General features: G+C 43.4%; 1 protein-coding gene across 1 annotated transcript in view; it reads left to right on the forward strand.

Annotated features, from left to right (window-relative positions):
* LOC311133639 (cadherin-23-like) overlaps positions 1-15,674 on the forward strand; it is a 601,713-nt gene that overhangs the window by 452,126 nt on the left and 133,913 nt on the right. Inside the window, exon 32 of the mRNA XM_084167165.1 lies at positions 1,966-2,193. Within this exon, the coding sequence (XP_084023291.1) occupies positions 1,966-2,193 (228 nt within the window). The remainder of the gene's footprint in view (positions 1-1,965; positions 2,194-15,674) is intronic.

Raw genomic sequence — 15,674 nt, forward strand, 5'->3', positions numbered from 1 at the left:
AATTACATGTAGTGGAGCTACTCGCCAACACTGCTCCAAAGCTTGTTGGTTCGATCCCTTCAACCGCCTTTCGGCCTTTCTGTCCCCCTACCCTGTCTAACCTCTCATGCTGTACTGCCTGAATACAAGCCCCCAGAAAAATGAATGGAGAGTGGAATTTCACTCTGCTTAAAAAAAATAATAATAATATATATATATATATACACAGGGGGGAGAACAAGTATTTGATACACTGCCGATTTTGCAGGTTTTCCTACTTACAAAGCATGTAGAGGTCTGTAATTTTTATCATAGGTACACTTCAACTGTGAGAGACAGAATCTAAAACAAAAATCCAGAAAATCACATTGTATGATTTTTAAGTAATTAATTTGCATTTTATTGCATGACATAAGTATTTGATACATCAGAAAAGCAGAACTTAATATTTGGTACAGAAACCTTTGTTTGCAATTACAGAGATCATACGTTTCCTGTAGGTCTTGACCAGGTTTGCACACACTGCAGCAGGGATTTTGGCCCACTCCTCCATACAGACCTTCTCCAGATCCTTCAGGTTTCGGGGCTGTCGCTGGGCAATACGGACTTTGAGCTCCCTCCAAAGATTTTCTATTGGTTTCAGGTCTGGAGACTGGCTAGGCCACTCCAGGACCTTGAGATGCTTCGTACGGAGCCACTCCTTAGTTGCCCTGGCTGTGTGTTTCGGGTCGTTGTCATGCTGGAAGTCCCAGCCACGACCCATCTTCAATGCTTTTACTGAGGGAAGGAGGTTGTTGGCCAAGATCTCGCGATACATGGCCCCATCCATCCTCCCCTCAATACGGTGCAGTCGTCCTGTCCCCTTTGCAGAAAAGCATCCCCAAAGAATGATGTTTCCACCTCCATGCTTCACGGTTGGGATGGTGTTCTTGGGGTTGTACTCATCCTTCTTCTTCCTCCAAACACGGCGAGTGGAGTTTAGACCAAAAAGCTCTATTTTTGTCTCATCAGACCACATGACCTTCTCCCATTCCTCCTCTGGATCATCCAGATGGTCATTGGCAAACTTCAGACGGGCCTGGACATGCGCTGGCTTGAGCAGGGGGACCTTGCGTGCGCTGTAGGATTTTAATCCATGACGGCGTAGTGTGTTACTAATGGTTTTCTTTGAGACTGTGGTCCCAGCTCTCTTCAGGTCATTGACCAGGTCCTGCCGTGTAATTCTGGGCTGATCCCTCACCTTCCTCATGATCATTGATGCCCCACGAGGTGAGATCTTGCATGGAGCCCCAGACCGAGGGTGATTGACCGTCATCTTGAACTTCTTCAATTTTCTAATAATTGCGCCAACAGTTGTTGCCTTCTCACCAAGCTGCTTGCCTATTGTCCTGTAGCCCATCCCAGCCTTGTGCAGGTCTACAATTTTATCCCTGATGTCCTTACACAGCTCTCTGGTCTTGGCCATTGTGGAGAGGTTGGAGTCTGTTTGTTTGAGTGTGTGGACAGGTGTCTTTTATACAGGTAACGAGTTCAAACAGGTGCAGTTAATACAGGTAATGAGTGGAGAACAGGAGGGCTTCTTAAAGAAAAACTAACAGGTCTGTGAGAGCCGGAATTCTTACTGGTTGGTAGGTGATCAAATACTTATGTCATGCAATAAAATGCTAATTAATTACTTAAAAATCATACAATGTGATTTACTGGATTTTTGTTTTAGATTCCGTCTCTCACAGTTGAAGTGTACATATGATAAAAATTACAGACCTCTACATGCTTTGTAAGTAGGAAAACCTGCAGAATTGCTTTGTAAGTAGGAAAACCTGCAGAATCGGCAGTGTATCAAATACTTGTTCTCCCCACTGTATATATATATATATATATATATATATATATACAGTACACAGAAAAGATAGTGTGTATTATGAACATGATGCTGATACGTTATTGTCTAACTATCTAAATGTTATATGTCTGTCTGTGTGTTAGAATGTGGGAGGTGGTACGTCTGTCCTGCGCGTGTTGGCCACGGACCGTGACATTGGGCCCAACGCCATGCTCTTCTACTACATCACCTCGGGTAACAAGGACCTCACCTTCCGTATGGACCGCATGACCGGCGAGATGGTGACCCGACCATCCCCACCTGACCGCGAGCGCCAGCAGGAATACCGGCTGACCATGATGGTAGAGGACGACGGCACGCCGTCACTATCGGTGAGTCAGAGAGCAGGGTTATTTCTGGATCAAAAAGAGGCTTAGGTGGTGGGCGTGTGGGCGTGGCAATGAGCGCGGTCGGCCGTTGGCGTGGCTACATTTTAGTGAATTTTTTTGAGGCCCTCATCTTGGCACTGTAGAGAAATTGTAAAATTTTGACGCTAATATCCAGCAATTCTACGAATTTCTCTATGGAACGACTTATTTTCTTCAGTTTTAAAGCAAATGTCCTGCAATTCTTCACATATTGCTATGCAGCTGAGAGAAAATGTTGCCGTTTTAAATCAAATTTCCTGTGATTCTACATATTTTGCCGTGGAGCTGAGAAAAAATGTTTCCGTTTTTAAGCTAGTTTCCTGCAATTCTATGCATTTGGCCATGGATAATGCTGTTTTCTTTTGCTCAAACATAATAACAAAATGAATACTACTAAATTCATATTTTTTTGTATTTTGTTTAATTCTCCCTGACTCTAGCTTTTATTTTGGTGATTGTTAGTTCTCAAAAATTATATCATAAAAAAATATATAGGTCCATTATCTTTTCTACATGCTTTACTGGTTTTAGTCATTTAAGTTCACACTTAAAGCGTTTTTCCATCCCAAAAAATGTATAATTTCTTTATAAATAAAGATATATTTTTACACTGTTTGGACTTAGGCGACCTGAAAAAACGCTTAGGCGGTCCGCCCAAGGATTACAATGGCAGAAAAATCCCTGAGAGAGGGTCAGAGGTTCGAGGTCAAAATAGAGCCATCTATATGTCAGAGAGGCATGATTGATCTACATTGACAGAATCAGATCAGAATCACCTCCACTCAGAATTGTACTTGATGATATGGCGCTGCTAGTGATATACAACATTTAGAGCCAGAATATAGACAGAGGAGTTTTAACAAAGTTTACATACATTATATACAGCTATGTAGAGTGAGCATAGAGCAGTGGTCACCTTTTCTGAGTCAAGATCACTTTGAGTCAAAATGCAAGCCGAGATCTACAGCTCATCAGCTGCAGGCCATCAGTCAGCTGTGTGTCAAAAGCAATACAATAAATTATCTATTACCAGTGTTATCATACACCAAAAATTGGCTATGCTTGAATTGCCCTGCTAATGTTGTTCTTCTCAGACACTTTAGAAATTATATTTAAACATTTTAGGTATATGATCACACTGCTATTAGATAATTTGTTGTATTACTTGTGAGGAACAGCTGAGTGAGCATAATATACAGTACCAGTCAAAAGTTTGGACACATCTACTCATTCAAGGTTTTATTTGTATTTTTACTATTTTCTACATTGTAGAATAATAGTGAAGACATCAAAATTATGAAATAACACATATGGAAACATGAAGTAACCAAAAAAGTGTTAAATCAAAATATATTTTATATTTGAGATTCTTCAAATAAACACCCTTTGCCTGGATGACAGCTTTGCACACTCTTGGCATTCTCTCTACCAGCTTCACCTGGAATGCTTTTCCAACAGTCTTGAAGGAGTTCCCACATATGCTGAGCACTTGTTGGCTGCTTTTCCTTCACTCTGCCGTCCGACCCATCCCAAACCATCTCAATTGGGTTGAGGTCGTGGGATTGTGGAGGCCAGGTCATCTGATACAGCACTCCATCACTCTCCTTCTTTGTAAAATAGCCCTTACACAGCCTGGAGGTGTGTTGGGTCATTGTCCTGTTCTTGACATTTTCCAGATTGACTGACCTTCATGTCTTAAAGTAATGATGGACTGTCGTTTTTCTTTGCTTATTTTAGCTGTTATTGCCATAATATGGACTTGGTCTTTTACCAAATAGGGCTATCTTCTGTATACCACCCCTACCTTGTCACAACACAACAGATTGGCTCAAACACATTAAGAAGGAAAATAAATTCCACAAATTAACTTTTAAGAAGGCACACCTGTTAATTGAAACACATTCCAGGTGACTACCTCGTGAAGCTGGTTGAGAGAATGCCAAGAGTGTGCAAAGTTGTCATTAAGGCAAAGGGTGGCTATTTGAAGAATCTCAAATCTCAAATATATATTTGATTTGTTTAACAGTTTTTTGGTTACTACATGATTCCATATGTGTTATTTAATAGTTTTGATGTCTTCACTATTATTCTACAATGTAAAAAATAGTAAAGAATAAAGAAAAACCCTTGAATAAGTAGGTGTGTCCAAACTTTTGAATGGTAGTGTATATATTTAATTTTTTATTGGACTGATGATCTGAATCTGATGGTCATTCCATTCTGAGGGGAGGGAGGATGCAGTGGTGAGGCTGCCTCTCTCCCTCCTTCCGCTGAGAAAAGGGGACACAGTGTTCAAGCTGATGACGACACTTAAGTCGCACTGCATTATTTCTGCCTCATGCACCAATTCATGTTGTTACTCCTATGACCAGAAAAAGTTAAATATTCCTTGATATTAAAAAAGACACAAGCCGCTAATAATAGCAGTGCTGGTTCAACAATAATATCAAGGGATTAAAAATCAAAGGCTTAAAAACAAAGGTGTCATTGTACGCTGATGATTCATGTTTTCTTTTAAATCCACAACTTGAATCCCTCCACAGCCTCATAGAGGATTTAGATACATTTTCTAACCTCTCTGGATTACAATAAAATAATGATAAATGTACTATATTACGTATTGGATCACTAAAAAATAAAAATTTTACATTGCCATGTAGTTTACCAATAAAATGGTCTGATGGTGATGTGGATATACTCTGAATACATATGCCAAATGAAATAAATGATCTCACTCCAATACATTTTAATAGAAAGTTGGCAAAAATAGATAAGATCTTACTACCATGGAAAGGTAAATACCTGTCCATTTGTGGAAAAATCACCCTGATTAACTCTTTAGTATTATCCCAGTTTACCTACAGTGGGGAGAACAAGTATTTGATACACTGCCGATTTTGCAGGTTTTCCTACTTACAAAGCATGTAGAGGTCTGTAATTTGTATCATAGGTACACTTCAACTGTAAGAGACAGAATCTAAAACAAAAATCTAGAAAATCACATTGTATGATTTTTAAGTAAATAAATTGCATTTTATTGCATGACATAAGTATTTGATACATCAGAAAAGCAGAACTTAATATTTGGTACAGAAACCTTTGTTTGCAATTACCGAGATCATATGTTTCCTGTAGGTCTTGACCAGGTTTGCACACACTGCAGCAGGGATTTTGGCCCACTCCTCCATACATACCTTCTCCAGATCCTTCAGGTTTCGGGGCTGTCACTGGGCAATATGGACTTTCAGCTCCCTCCAAAGATTTTCTATTGGGTTCAGGTCTGGAGACTGGCTAGGCCACTCCAGGACCTTGAGATGTTTCTTACGGAGCCACTCCTTAGTTGCCCTGGCTGTGTGTTTCGGGTCGTTGTCATGCTGGAAGACCCAGCCACGACCCATCTTCAATGCTCTTACTGAGGGAAGGAGGTTGTTGGCCAAGATTTCGCGATACATGGCCCCATCCATCCTCCCCTCAATACGGTGCAGTCGTCCTGTCCCCTTTGCAGTTTCCACCTCCATGCTTCATGGTTGGGATGGTGTTCTTGGGGTTGTACTCATCCTTCTTCTTCCTCCAAACACGGCGAGTGGAGTTTAGACCAAAAAGCTCTATTTTTGTCTCATCAGACCACATGACCTTCTCCCATTCCTCCTCTGGATCATCCAGATGGTCATTGGCAAACTTCAGACGGGCCTGGACATGCGCTGGCTTGAGCAGGGGGACCTTGCGTGCGCTGCAGGATTTTAATCCATGACGGCGTAGTGTGTTACTAATGGTTTTCTTTGAGACTGTGGTCCCAGCTCTCCTCAGGTCATTAACCAGGTCCTGCCGTGTAGTTCTGGGCTGATCCCTCACCTTCCTCATGATCATTGATGCCCCACGAGGTGAGATCTTGCATGGAGCCCCAGACCGAGGGTGATTGACCGTCATCTTGAACTTCTTCCATTTTCTAATAATTGCGCCAACAGTTGTTGCCTTCTCACCAAGCTGCTTGCCTATTGTCCTGTAGCCCATCCCAGCCTTGTGCAGGTCTACAATTTTATCCCTGATGTCCTTGCACAGCTCTCTGGTCTTGGCCATTGTGGAGAGGTTGGAGTCTGTTTGATTGAGTGTGTGGACAGGTGTCTTTTATACAGGTAACAAGTTCAAACAGGTGCAGTTAATACAGGTAATGTGTGGAGAAGAGGAGGGCTTCTTAAAGAAAAATGAACAGGTCTGTGAGAGCCGGAATTCTTACTGGTTGGTAGGGGATCAAATACTTATGTCATGAAATAAAATGCAAATTAATTTCTTAAAAATCATACAATGTGATTTTCTGGATTTTTGTTTTAGATTCCGTCTCTCACAGTTGAAGTGTACCTATGATAAAAATTACAGACCTCTACATGCTTTGTAAGTAGGAAAGCCTGCAAAATCGGCAGTGTATCAAATACTTGTTCTCCCCACTGTATATATGTAGATACAGTGGGGAAAAAAAGTATTTAGTCAGCCACCAATTGTGCAAGGTCTCCCACTTAAAAAGATGAGAGAGGCCTGTAATTTTCATCATAGGTACACGTCAACTATGACAGACAAAATGAGGAAAGAAAATCCAGAAAATCACATTGTAGGACTTTTAATGAATTTATTTGCAAATTATGGTGGAAAATAAGTATTTGGTCAATAACAAAAGTTTCTCAATACTTTCTTATATACCCTTTGTTAGCAATGACACAGGTCAAACGTTTTCTGTAAGTCTTCACAAGGTTTTCACACACTGTTGCTGGTATTTTGGCCCATTCCTCCATGCAGATCTCCTCTAGAGCAGTGATGTTTTGGGGCTGTCGCTGGGCAACACGGACTTTCAACTCCCTCCAAAGATTTTCTATGGGGTTGAGATCTGGAGACTGGCTAGGCCACTCCAGGACCTTGAAATGCTTCTTACGAAGCCACTCCTTCATTGCCCGGGAGGTGTGTTTTGGATCATTGTCATGCTGAAAGACCCAGCCACGTTTCATCTTCATTGCCCTTGCTGATGGAAGGAGGTTTTCACTCAAAATCTCACGATACATGGCCCCATTCATTCTTTCCTTTACACGGATCAGTCGTCCTGGTCCCTTTGCAGAAAAACTGCCCCAAAGCATGATGTTTCCACCCCCATGCTTCACAGTAGGTATGGTGTTCTTTGGATGCAACTCAGCATTCTTTGTCCTCCAAACACGACGAGTTGAGTTTTTACCAAAAAGTTCTATTTTGGTTTCATCTGACCATATGACATTCTCCCAATCCTCTTCTGGATCACCCAAATGCACTCTAGCAAACTTCAGATGGGCCTGGACATGTATTTGCTTAAGCAGGGGGACACGTCTAGCACTGCAGGATTTGAGTCCCTGGCGGCGTAGTGTGTTACTGATGGTAGGCTTTGTTACTTTGGTCCCAGCTCTCTGCAGATCATTCACTAGGTCCCCCCGTGTGGTTCTGGGATTTTTGCTCACCGTTCTTGTGATCATTTTGACCCCACGGAGTGAGATCTTGCGTGGAGCCCCAGATCGAGGGAGATTATCAGTGGTCTTGTATGTCTTCCATTTCCTAATAATTGCTCCCACAGTTGATTTCTTCAAACCAAGCTGCTTACCTATTGCAGATTCAGTCTTCCCAGGCTGGTGCAGGTCTACAATTTTGTTTCTGGTGTCCTTTGACAGCTCTTTGGTCTTGGCCATAGTGGAGTTTGGAGTGTGACTGTTTGAGGTTGTGGACAGGTGTCTTTTATACTGATAACAAGTTCAAACAGGTGCCATTAATACAGGTAACGAGTGGAGGACAGAGGAGCCTCTTAAAGAAGAAGTTACATGTCTGTGAGAGCCAGAAATCTTGCTTGTTTGTAGGTGACCAAATACTTATTTTCCACCGTAATTTGCAAATAATTTAATTAAAAATCCTACAATGTGATTTTCTGGAATTTTTTTTCTCATTTTGTCTGTCATAGTTGACGTGTACCTATGATGAAAATTACAGGCCTCTCTCATCTTTCTAAGTGGGAGAACTTGCACAATTGGTGGCTGACTAAATACTTTTTTTCCCCACTGTATATATGCGAGAGAAAAAAAAAACATATGGGGGATTGGAAGTGATGCAGACAATTACATTGATGGAAGTTACAATCTATCTGCAATATTAAAGCTGATCTACCCCCTAAAAAAATAAATAATAATAATAATAATAATAACAGTGCTGGTTGTAGCGTGAGTGGAAGTAGGGAGAATGCGCATTTTATGGCTTATAAAAGTCTTGAACAAAGTGTTGACAGTGCTGACGAACAACCATAACATGAATTTACTCATGTAAACAGCAGCTCTTTGCTATATTCATTGAGTCTATCTCTAGTCATTGTTTTAAAGGTTTTGAAATCTCACAATATCAACTTTGCTCCCTCATTTCACCATAGGGATGAGCTTGCCAATTAGCCTGGCTTATTCTTGGTATTTTGAATGAGTCCATACCTTTTTGAAGTGATTTCAGTAAATGTTATAAAATTAGGAAACCTTTTTGAATGAGGAAATATTTGAAATAATACATCAAACTAATTGTCAAATAATTACATTAAGGCCTCAGAACCTGGAGAGAGACTTCAAAACACATTCTAACACATTTGAAGACAATGTTCACACGGCAATGCTCCACACATATGGAGCTGTAATTATTAACCCATTATACAGTATGTCGTAAGCTTATAGATGATTTGTGAAGCATGTACACTACATGGCCAAAAGTATGTAGACACCCCCTATTTCAGCCACACCCGTTGCTGACAAGTGTATAAAATCGGGAACTCAGCCATGCAATCTCCATAGAAAAACCATTGGCAGTAGAAGGGCCTTACTGAAGAGCTCAGTGAATTTCAACATTGCACCGTCATAGGATGCCACCTCTCCAACAAGTCAGTTTGTCAAGTTTCTGCCCTGCTAGAGCTGCCCAAGTCAACTGTAAGTGCTGTTATTGAGAAGTGGAAACGTCTAGGCGCAACATAGTGGTAGGTCACGCAAGCTCACAGAATGGGACCGTCGAGTGCTGAAGCACATAGCACGTAAAAATTGTCTGTCCTCGGTTGCAACACTCACTACCGAGTTCCAAACTGCCTCTGGAAGCAACATCAGCACCAGAACTGTTCGTCGGGAGCTTCATGAAATGGGTTTCCATGGCCGAGCAGCCGCACACAAGCCTAAGATTACCATGCGCAATGCCAAGCTGCGGCTGGAGTGGCGTAAAGCTCGCCGCCATTGGACTCTGCAGTGATTAATCACGCTTTACCATCTGGCTGTCCGATGGACTAATCTGGGTTTGGCGGATGCCAGGAGAATGCTACCTGCCCGAATGCATAGTGTAAAGTTTGGTGGAGGAGGAATAATGGTCTGGGGGAGTTTTTCATGGTTCAGGCTCCTTAGTTCCAGTGAAGGGAAATCTTGACGCTACAGCATACAATGACATTCTAGACGATTCTGTGCTTCTAACTTAGTGGCAACAGTTTTGGGAAGGACCTTTCCTGTTTCAACATGACAATACCCCCGTGCACAAAGCGAGATCCATACAGAAATGGTTTGTCGAGACCGGTGTGGAAGAGCTTGACTGGCCTGCACAGAGCCCAGACCTCAACCCCATCGAACACCTTTGTGATGAATTGGAATCACAATGTGGTGTGCAAGTGTATGCGTGTGTGTCTGAATGTGTATGTGCACGTGCATTCGTGGTATATTTTTGCTGTCTCTAGTTGTGTGTGTGCAAATGTGAGACGTATATGACATGTCTTTGTGATCGTCTATGTGTAGCCTCCATCTCACGTTTTCTTGATTAATATGTACATCAATGTTGTGAGAGTAGTACTACCGCTGTCATGTCTGAACAATATTCAAGCCAGTAGAGGTGCTCTCTCTCTCTCTCTCTCTCTCTCTCTCTGTCCCCTCTCTGTCCCCTCTCTCTCTCTCTGTCCCTCTCTATCAGTCTCTCTCTCTCTGTCAGTCTCTCTCTCTGTCAGTCTCTCTCTCTCAATATCTCTCTCTATCAGTCCCTCTCAGTCTCTCCCTGTCTGTCTCTCTCTCTCTCTGTCAGTCTCTCTCTCTCTATCAGTCCCCTCTCTCTCTCTCTCTCTCTCTCTCTCTCTCTCTCTCTCTCTCTCTCTCTCTCTCTCTCAATATCTCTCTCTATCAGTCCCTCTCAGTCTCTCTCTGTCAGACTCTCTCTCTCTCTCTCTCTCTCTCTCTCTGTCTCTCTGTCAGTCTCTTTCTCTCTCTGTCAGTCTCTCTCTCTCTGTCAGTCTCTCTCTCTCTGTCAGTCTTTCTCTCTCTGTCAGTTGCTCTGTCAGTCTCTCTCTCTCTCTCTCTCTCTCTCTCTCTCTCTCTCTCTCTCTCTCTCTCTCAGTCTCTCTCTGTCAGTCTCTCTGTCTCTCTCTGTCAGTCTCTCTCTCGCTCTGTCAGTCTCTCTCTCTCTCTCTCTCTGTCAGTCTCTCTCTCGCTCTGTCAGTCTCTCTCTCTCTCTCTCTCTGTCAGTCTCTCTCTCTCTGTCAGTCAGTCTTTCTCTCTCTGTCAGTTGCTCTGTCAGTCTCTATCTCTCTCTCTCTCTCTCTCTCTGTCAGTCTCTCTCTCTCTATCAGTCCCCTCTCTCTCTCATTCTCTCTCTCTCTCTCTCTCACTATCAGTCTCTCTCTGTCAGTCTCTCTCTCGCTCTGTCAGTCTCGCTCTCTCGCTCTCTCTCTCTGTCAGTCTCTCTCTCTCTCTCTCTCTCTCTCTCTCTCTCTCTCTCTCTCTCTCATCAGTCTCTCTCTGTCAGTCTCTCTCTCTCTATCAGTCCCCTCTCTCTCTCTCTCTCTCTCTCTCTCTCTCTCTCTCTCTCTCTCTCTCTCTCTCTCTCTCTCTCTCTCTCTCTGTCCCTCTCTATCAGTCTCTCTCTCTCTCTCTCTCACTATCAGTCCCTCTCAGTCTCTCTCTGTCAGTCTCTCTCTCGCTCTGTCAGTCTCTCTCTCTCTCTCTCTCTCTCTCTCTCTCTCTCTCTCCCTCTCTATCAGTCTCTCTCTCTCTCATTCTCTCTCTCTCTCTCAATATCTCTCTCTATCAGTCCCTCTCAGTCTCTCTCTGTCAGTCTCTCTCTCACTCTGTCAGTCTCTCTCTCTCTCTCTCTCTCTATCAGTCCCTCTCAGTCTCTCTCTGTCAGTCTCTCTCTCTCTCTCTCTCTCTCTCTCTCTGTCAGTCTCTCTCTCTCTCTCTCTCTCTCTCTCCCTCTCTCTCTGTCCCTCTCTATCAGTCTCTCTCTCTCTCATTCTCTCTCTCTCTCTCAATATCTCTCTCTATCAGTCCCTCTCAGTCTCTCTCTGTCAGTCTCTCTCTCACTCTGTCAGTCTCTCTCTCTCTCTCTCTCTCTATCAGTCCCTATGTCTCTCTCTGTCAGTCTCTTTCTCTCTCTGTCAGTCTCTTTCTCTCTATGTCAGTCTTTCTCTCTCTGTCAGTCTCTCTGTCAGTCAGTCTTTCTCTCTCTGTCAGTTGCTCTGTCAGTCTCTATCTCTCTCTCTCTCGCTCTGTCAGTCTCTCTCTCTCTGTCAGTCTGTCTCTCTCTGTCATTCAGTCTCTCTCTCTCTCTCTCTCTCTGTCAGTCAGTCTTTCTCTCTCTGTCAGTTGCTCTGTCGGTCTCTCTCTCTCTGTCAGTCTTTCTCTCTCTCTCTCTCTCTCTCTCTCTCCTCTTTCTCTCTCTCTCGCTGTCAGTCTCTCTCTCTGTCATTCAGTCTCTCTCCCTCTCTATTTCTCTCTCTGTCAGTCTATCTCTCCCTCTCTCTTTCTCTCTCTGTCAGTCTTTCTCTCTCTGTCAGTTTTTCTCTCTATGTCAGTCAGTCTTTCTCTCTCTGTCAGTTGCTCTCTCTCTCTCTCTCTCTCTCTCTCTCTCTCTCTCTCTCTCTCTCTGCATGCTGGGAGTGTTTGGTGCATGCTGGGAATTGTTTGAGTGAGTGCTAAGTGCGAGTGTTGTGTAGAGTTAGATATCCTGGGTTTTTCCTTTTCTTGGTGATATCCTTTTTTCTTCTATGCATGATTAAGGTTATTATTTCTATTTTCTTGTTGTGGTAGAATTAAGTATATTGTTTTTCGTGTCGAAATTACCCTGATTTTGGTGGGGATGGCGGCCCGAATGGGGACGCCGTCCCTGTCACTTCGGCACGGCTTTAGGTGTGTTACTGAAGCTACTGTCACGGTGGAGGAGGTTCTGGTCGCCGTAGGAGAGAAGGTAGGATATGAGAATGTTGCTTATGCGTCACGGATGAATAAAGCGGTGGTGGTATTTCTTAAAGAAGAGCGCCTTGTTGATCGTATGGTTGAGCATGGCGTACTTCTTAAAGGAATGTTTATTCAAGTTACGCCGCTTTTTTCTCCGTCAACAAGGGTAACGATTTCAAATGTACTGCCGTTCATTCCAAATGAGCTATTGGAGCGCGAGTTATTGCGCTTTGGGAAGTTTGCAAGTTCAATTAAGGTTGTCCCATTGGGTTGCAAACACCCGGCGTTGAAACAGGTAATGTCGTTTCGGCGACAGGTGTTTATGTTTTTGGACTCACCGGAGCAGACTTTGGAGTTATCGTTTAAAGTCAAGTATGACAATAGACTGTATATGGCTTATGCTAGTACGGGTAGTCAACAGTGTTTTGAGTGTGGGGATGTTGGTCATAAGCGACATGCTTGCCCGAAAAGGGAGAAGGCAGAGGGAGGGGCGCAGGTGGTCCTCGTAACGCCTGGGCCCACTGATGTAGGAAGAGGTGGGCTGACAGTGGTAGAGCAGCCACACGCATCTGTTGCTGAGGAACAAGTTTTCCGTGTTGAGGGCACAGAGGTGCAACTTGTACCAGAGGGAAATGTTATGCAGCAGAAAAAAATTGTTGTAGAAGGTAAGGATGGATCTGAAGGGCCATTTCCTCAGACTGGTGAGGAGGTGCCCAGTACGAGTGCTGTGGTACAGGAGGGGGTACATGTGGAGCTAATCTCCCAGGTAGTGGAGGAGATGCCCACTACAAGTAATGGGTTACAGGAGAGGGTTCATGTGGAGCTAATCTCCCAGGTAGTGGAGGAGATGCCCACTATGAGTGCTGGGGTACAGGGGGGGCTAGTCTCCCAGGTAGTGGAGGAGATGCCCACTACGAGTAATGGGGTTCAGGTGGGGCTAGTCTCCCAGGTAGTGGAGGAGATGCCCACTACGAGTAATGGGGTTCAGGTGGGGCTAGTCTCCCAGGTAGTGGAGGAGATGCCTGGTACGAGTGATGGGGTGCAAGTGGGGAGTGTTGAAAGGGATGTGGTAGAGGGGAGTCAGTGGTCTGTGGCCTCAGTTGAGGAGGATCAGGAGAAGGATATGGATATCTCTCTTGATACGATATCAGCTGGTGAGGACTCAATTTACGATTTAGAGGAGGTAAATGGGTTTCTGGATCAGACTTTTGGGAAATCTGTCAAATTGGCAGATTATTTTGATGTTGATATGTTTGTGAGGTCAGCTGTGATGTTACAGAAGACGGTGGGGTTAGACCAGTTGAGTGAGAAGAAGCGGTTTCGCTTGAGGAAATTTGTTACTGCTGTTGCAGCAGCAAAAGGTGGTGGGAAACGTGGTCAGGTTAAGATAAAATTTAAATAATGATGATGATTATGCCTCATAGGGTGTTCTATTCTCTTTGTCTGGTTTCTCTGTGGTATCTTCTGCTTTTCCTTTTTCTTTTCTATATGGAGGTACTAAGGGTAGGTTCTCTCAATATTAATGGAGGAAGGGACAGGAATAAGAGGGCTTGGGTATTAGAAGTAATAAAACAGAAAAGGCTTAATGTAGTTTTCCTACAGGAGACACATAGTGATGAGGAAAATGAGGTTGACTGGGGTATGTGGTGGGAGGGACAGCATATACTCAGTCATGGTACTAATTTCAGTGCTGGGGTGGCAATCTTGTTTTCTTCAGGCTTAGGGGTGACTGTGGTATCTACAACAGAGATTGTCAAGGGTCGGGTTTTATTGGTCAAGGTGGATGTTATGGGGTTTTTGTTTGTTTTTTTGAATGTTTATGCTCCTAATGAGGGTACAGAGCGTATTGTTGGTTTTGATAAAATAAAGGAAACCTTAAGACAGTGTGACCAAGATGGGTGTATGGTTTTAGGGGGGGACTGGAACTGTACAGTGGATTTTACTGTTGATCGCACCGCTGAAGCACCTCACCTGCCGTCAGCAATTTGTCTGTCTGGTCTATTAACTGAGTTTGAGCTTTCTGATGTGTGGAGAGTAAGGAATGCAAAAGTTAGGCAGTACACATGGCTAAAAGTTAATGAAGGTCATGTCAGTGCAGCAAGGTTAGACAGGTTGTATGTATCTGAGCAATACTGTAGTAGGGTTGGAAGGTGTGACATTACTCCTGTGGGTTTCTCTGATCACCATATTGTCACTGTTGATATTCACTTGTCCTGTCCACGAAGGTCATCATCTTATTGGTATTTTAATGTTAAATTGTTACATGATGTCATATTTTGTGAAAGGTTTTTGTTGTTTTGGGAAAAATGGAGGGTTACAAAAGGGAATTTTGAGTCCTTGAGACAATGGTGGGAGGTTGGGAAGGCCCAAATACGATTATTTTGTCAACAGTATACTGCTCTGTCTCGAATTGAAGTTAAAGAGACTATCAGGGCCCTTGAACAGGACATTAAATCTATTGAATTGAAGTTGCTCACTCAGAATGACCCCGGACTAGTCATGAACTTACAGGACAAGAAACATGAATTGAGGTCGTTTCTGCATGAAAGAGTGAAGGGTGCCTTGATTAGGTCTCGTTTCGCTTCCCTCAAGGATATGGATGCTCCTAGTGCTTTTTAAAAAAACCTAGGACAGTCGACATTGCAACGTAAACAGATGGTCTGCCTTCGTCTCCCTGATGGGAAGGTGACCACGGATGACAGTGAAATGCGTCAACATGCCGTGGATTTCTATTCTGCCCTCTATAAGGCGGAGGATTGTGACTCTCTGTGTACTGAACAGTTGTTACACGGTCTTCCTCAATTGGGACCTGAGCAAAGAGTCGCATTGGACTCTGACATTACACTGCAAGAGCTGTCCACAGCAGTTATGCAGCTCTCAACAGGCCGAGCCCCTGGCATTGATGGTTTACCATCTGAGTTTTATAAGCACTTTTGGGGGTCTATTGGGGAGGATTTTTATGAAGTGGTGTGTGAATCTTTTCATGAGGGCTCTCTTCCTGTATCTTGTCAACGTGCGGTACTTTCACTGTTGCCAAAAAAGGGGGATTTGGCTCTCATAAAAAATTGGAGACCTGTTGCTTTGCTGTGTGCAGAATATAAAATTGTTTCTAAATGTCTCTCAAACAGGTTGAAAGAGTATCTGGGATTGTTGGTCCACAAGGACCAGTCCTACTGTGTCTAGACATTTGTAAACTGTCTGATGTAAATGTGGGTTTAC

This window comes from Coregonus lavaretus (assembly GCF_964263955.1).
Source record: "Coregonus lavaretus genome assembly, chromosome: 1".
Lineage (NCBI taxonomy): Eukaryota > Metazoa > Chordata > Actinopteri > Salmoniformes > Salmonidae > Coregonus > Coregonus lavaretus.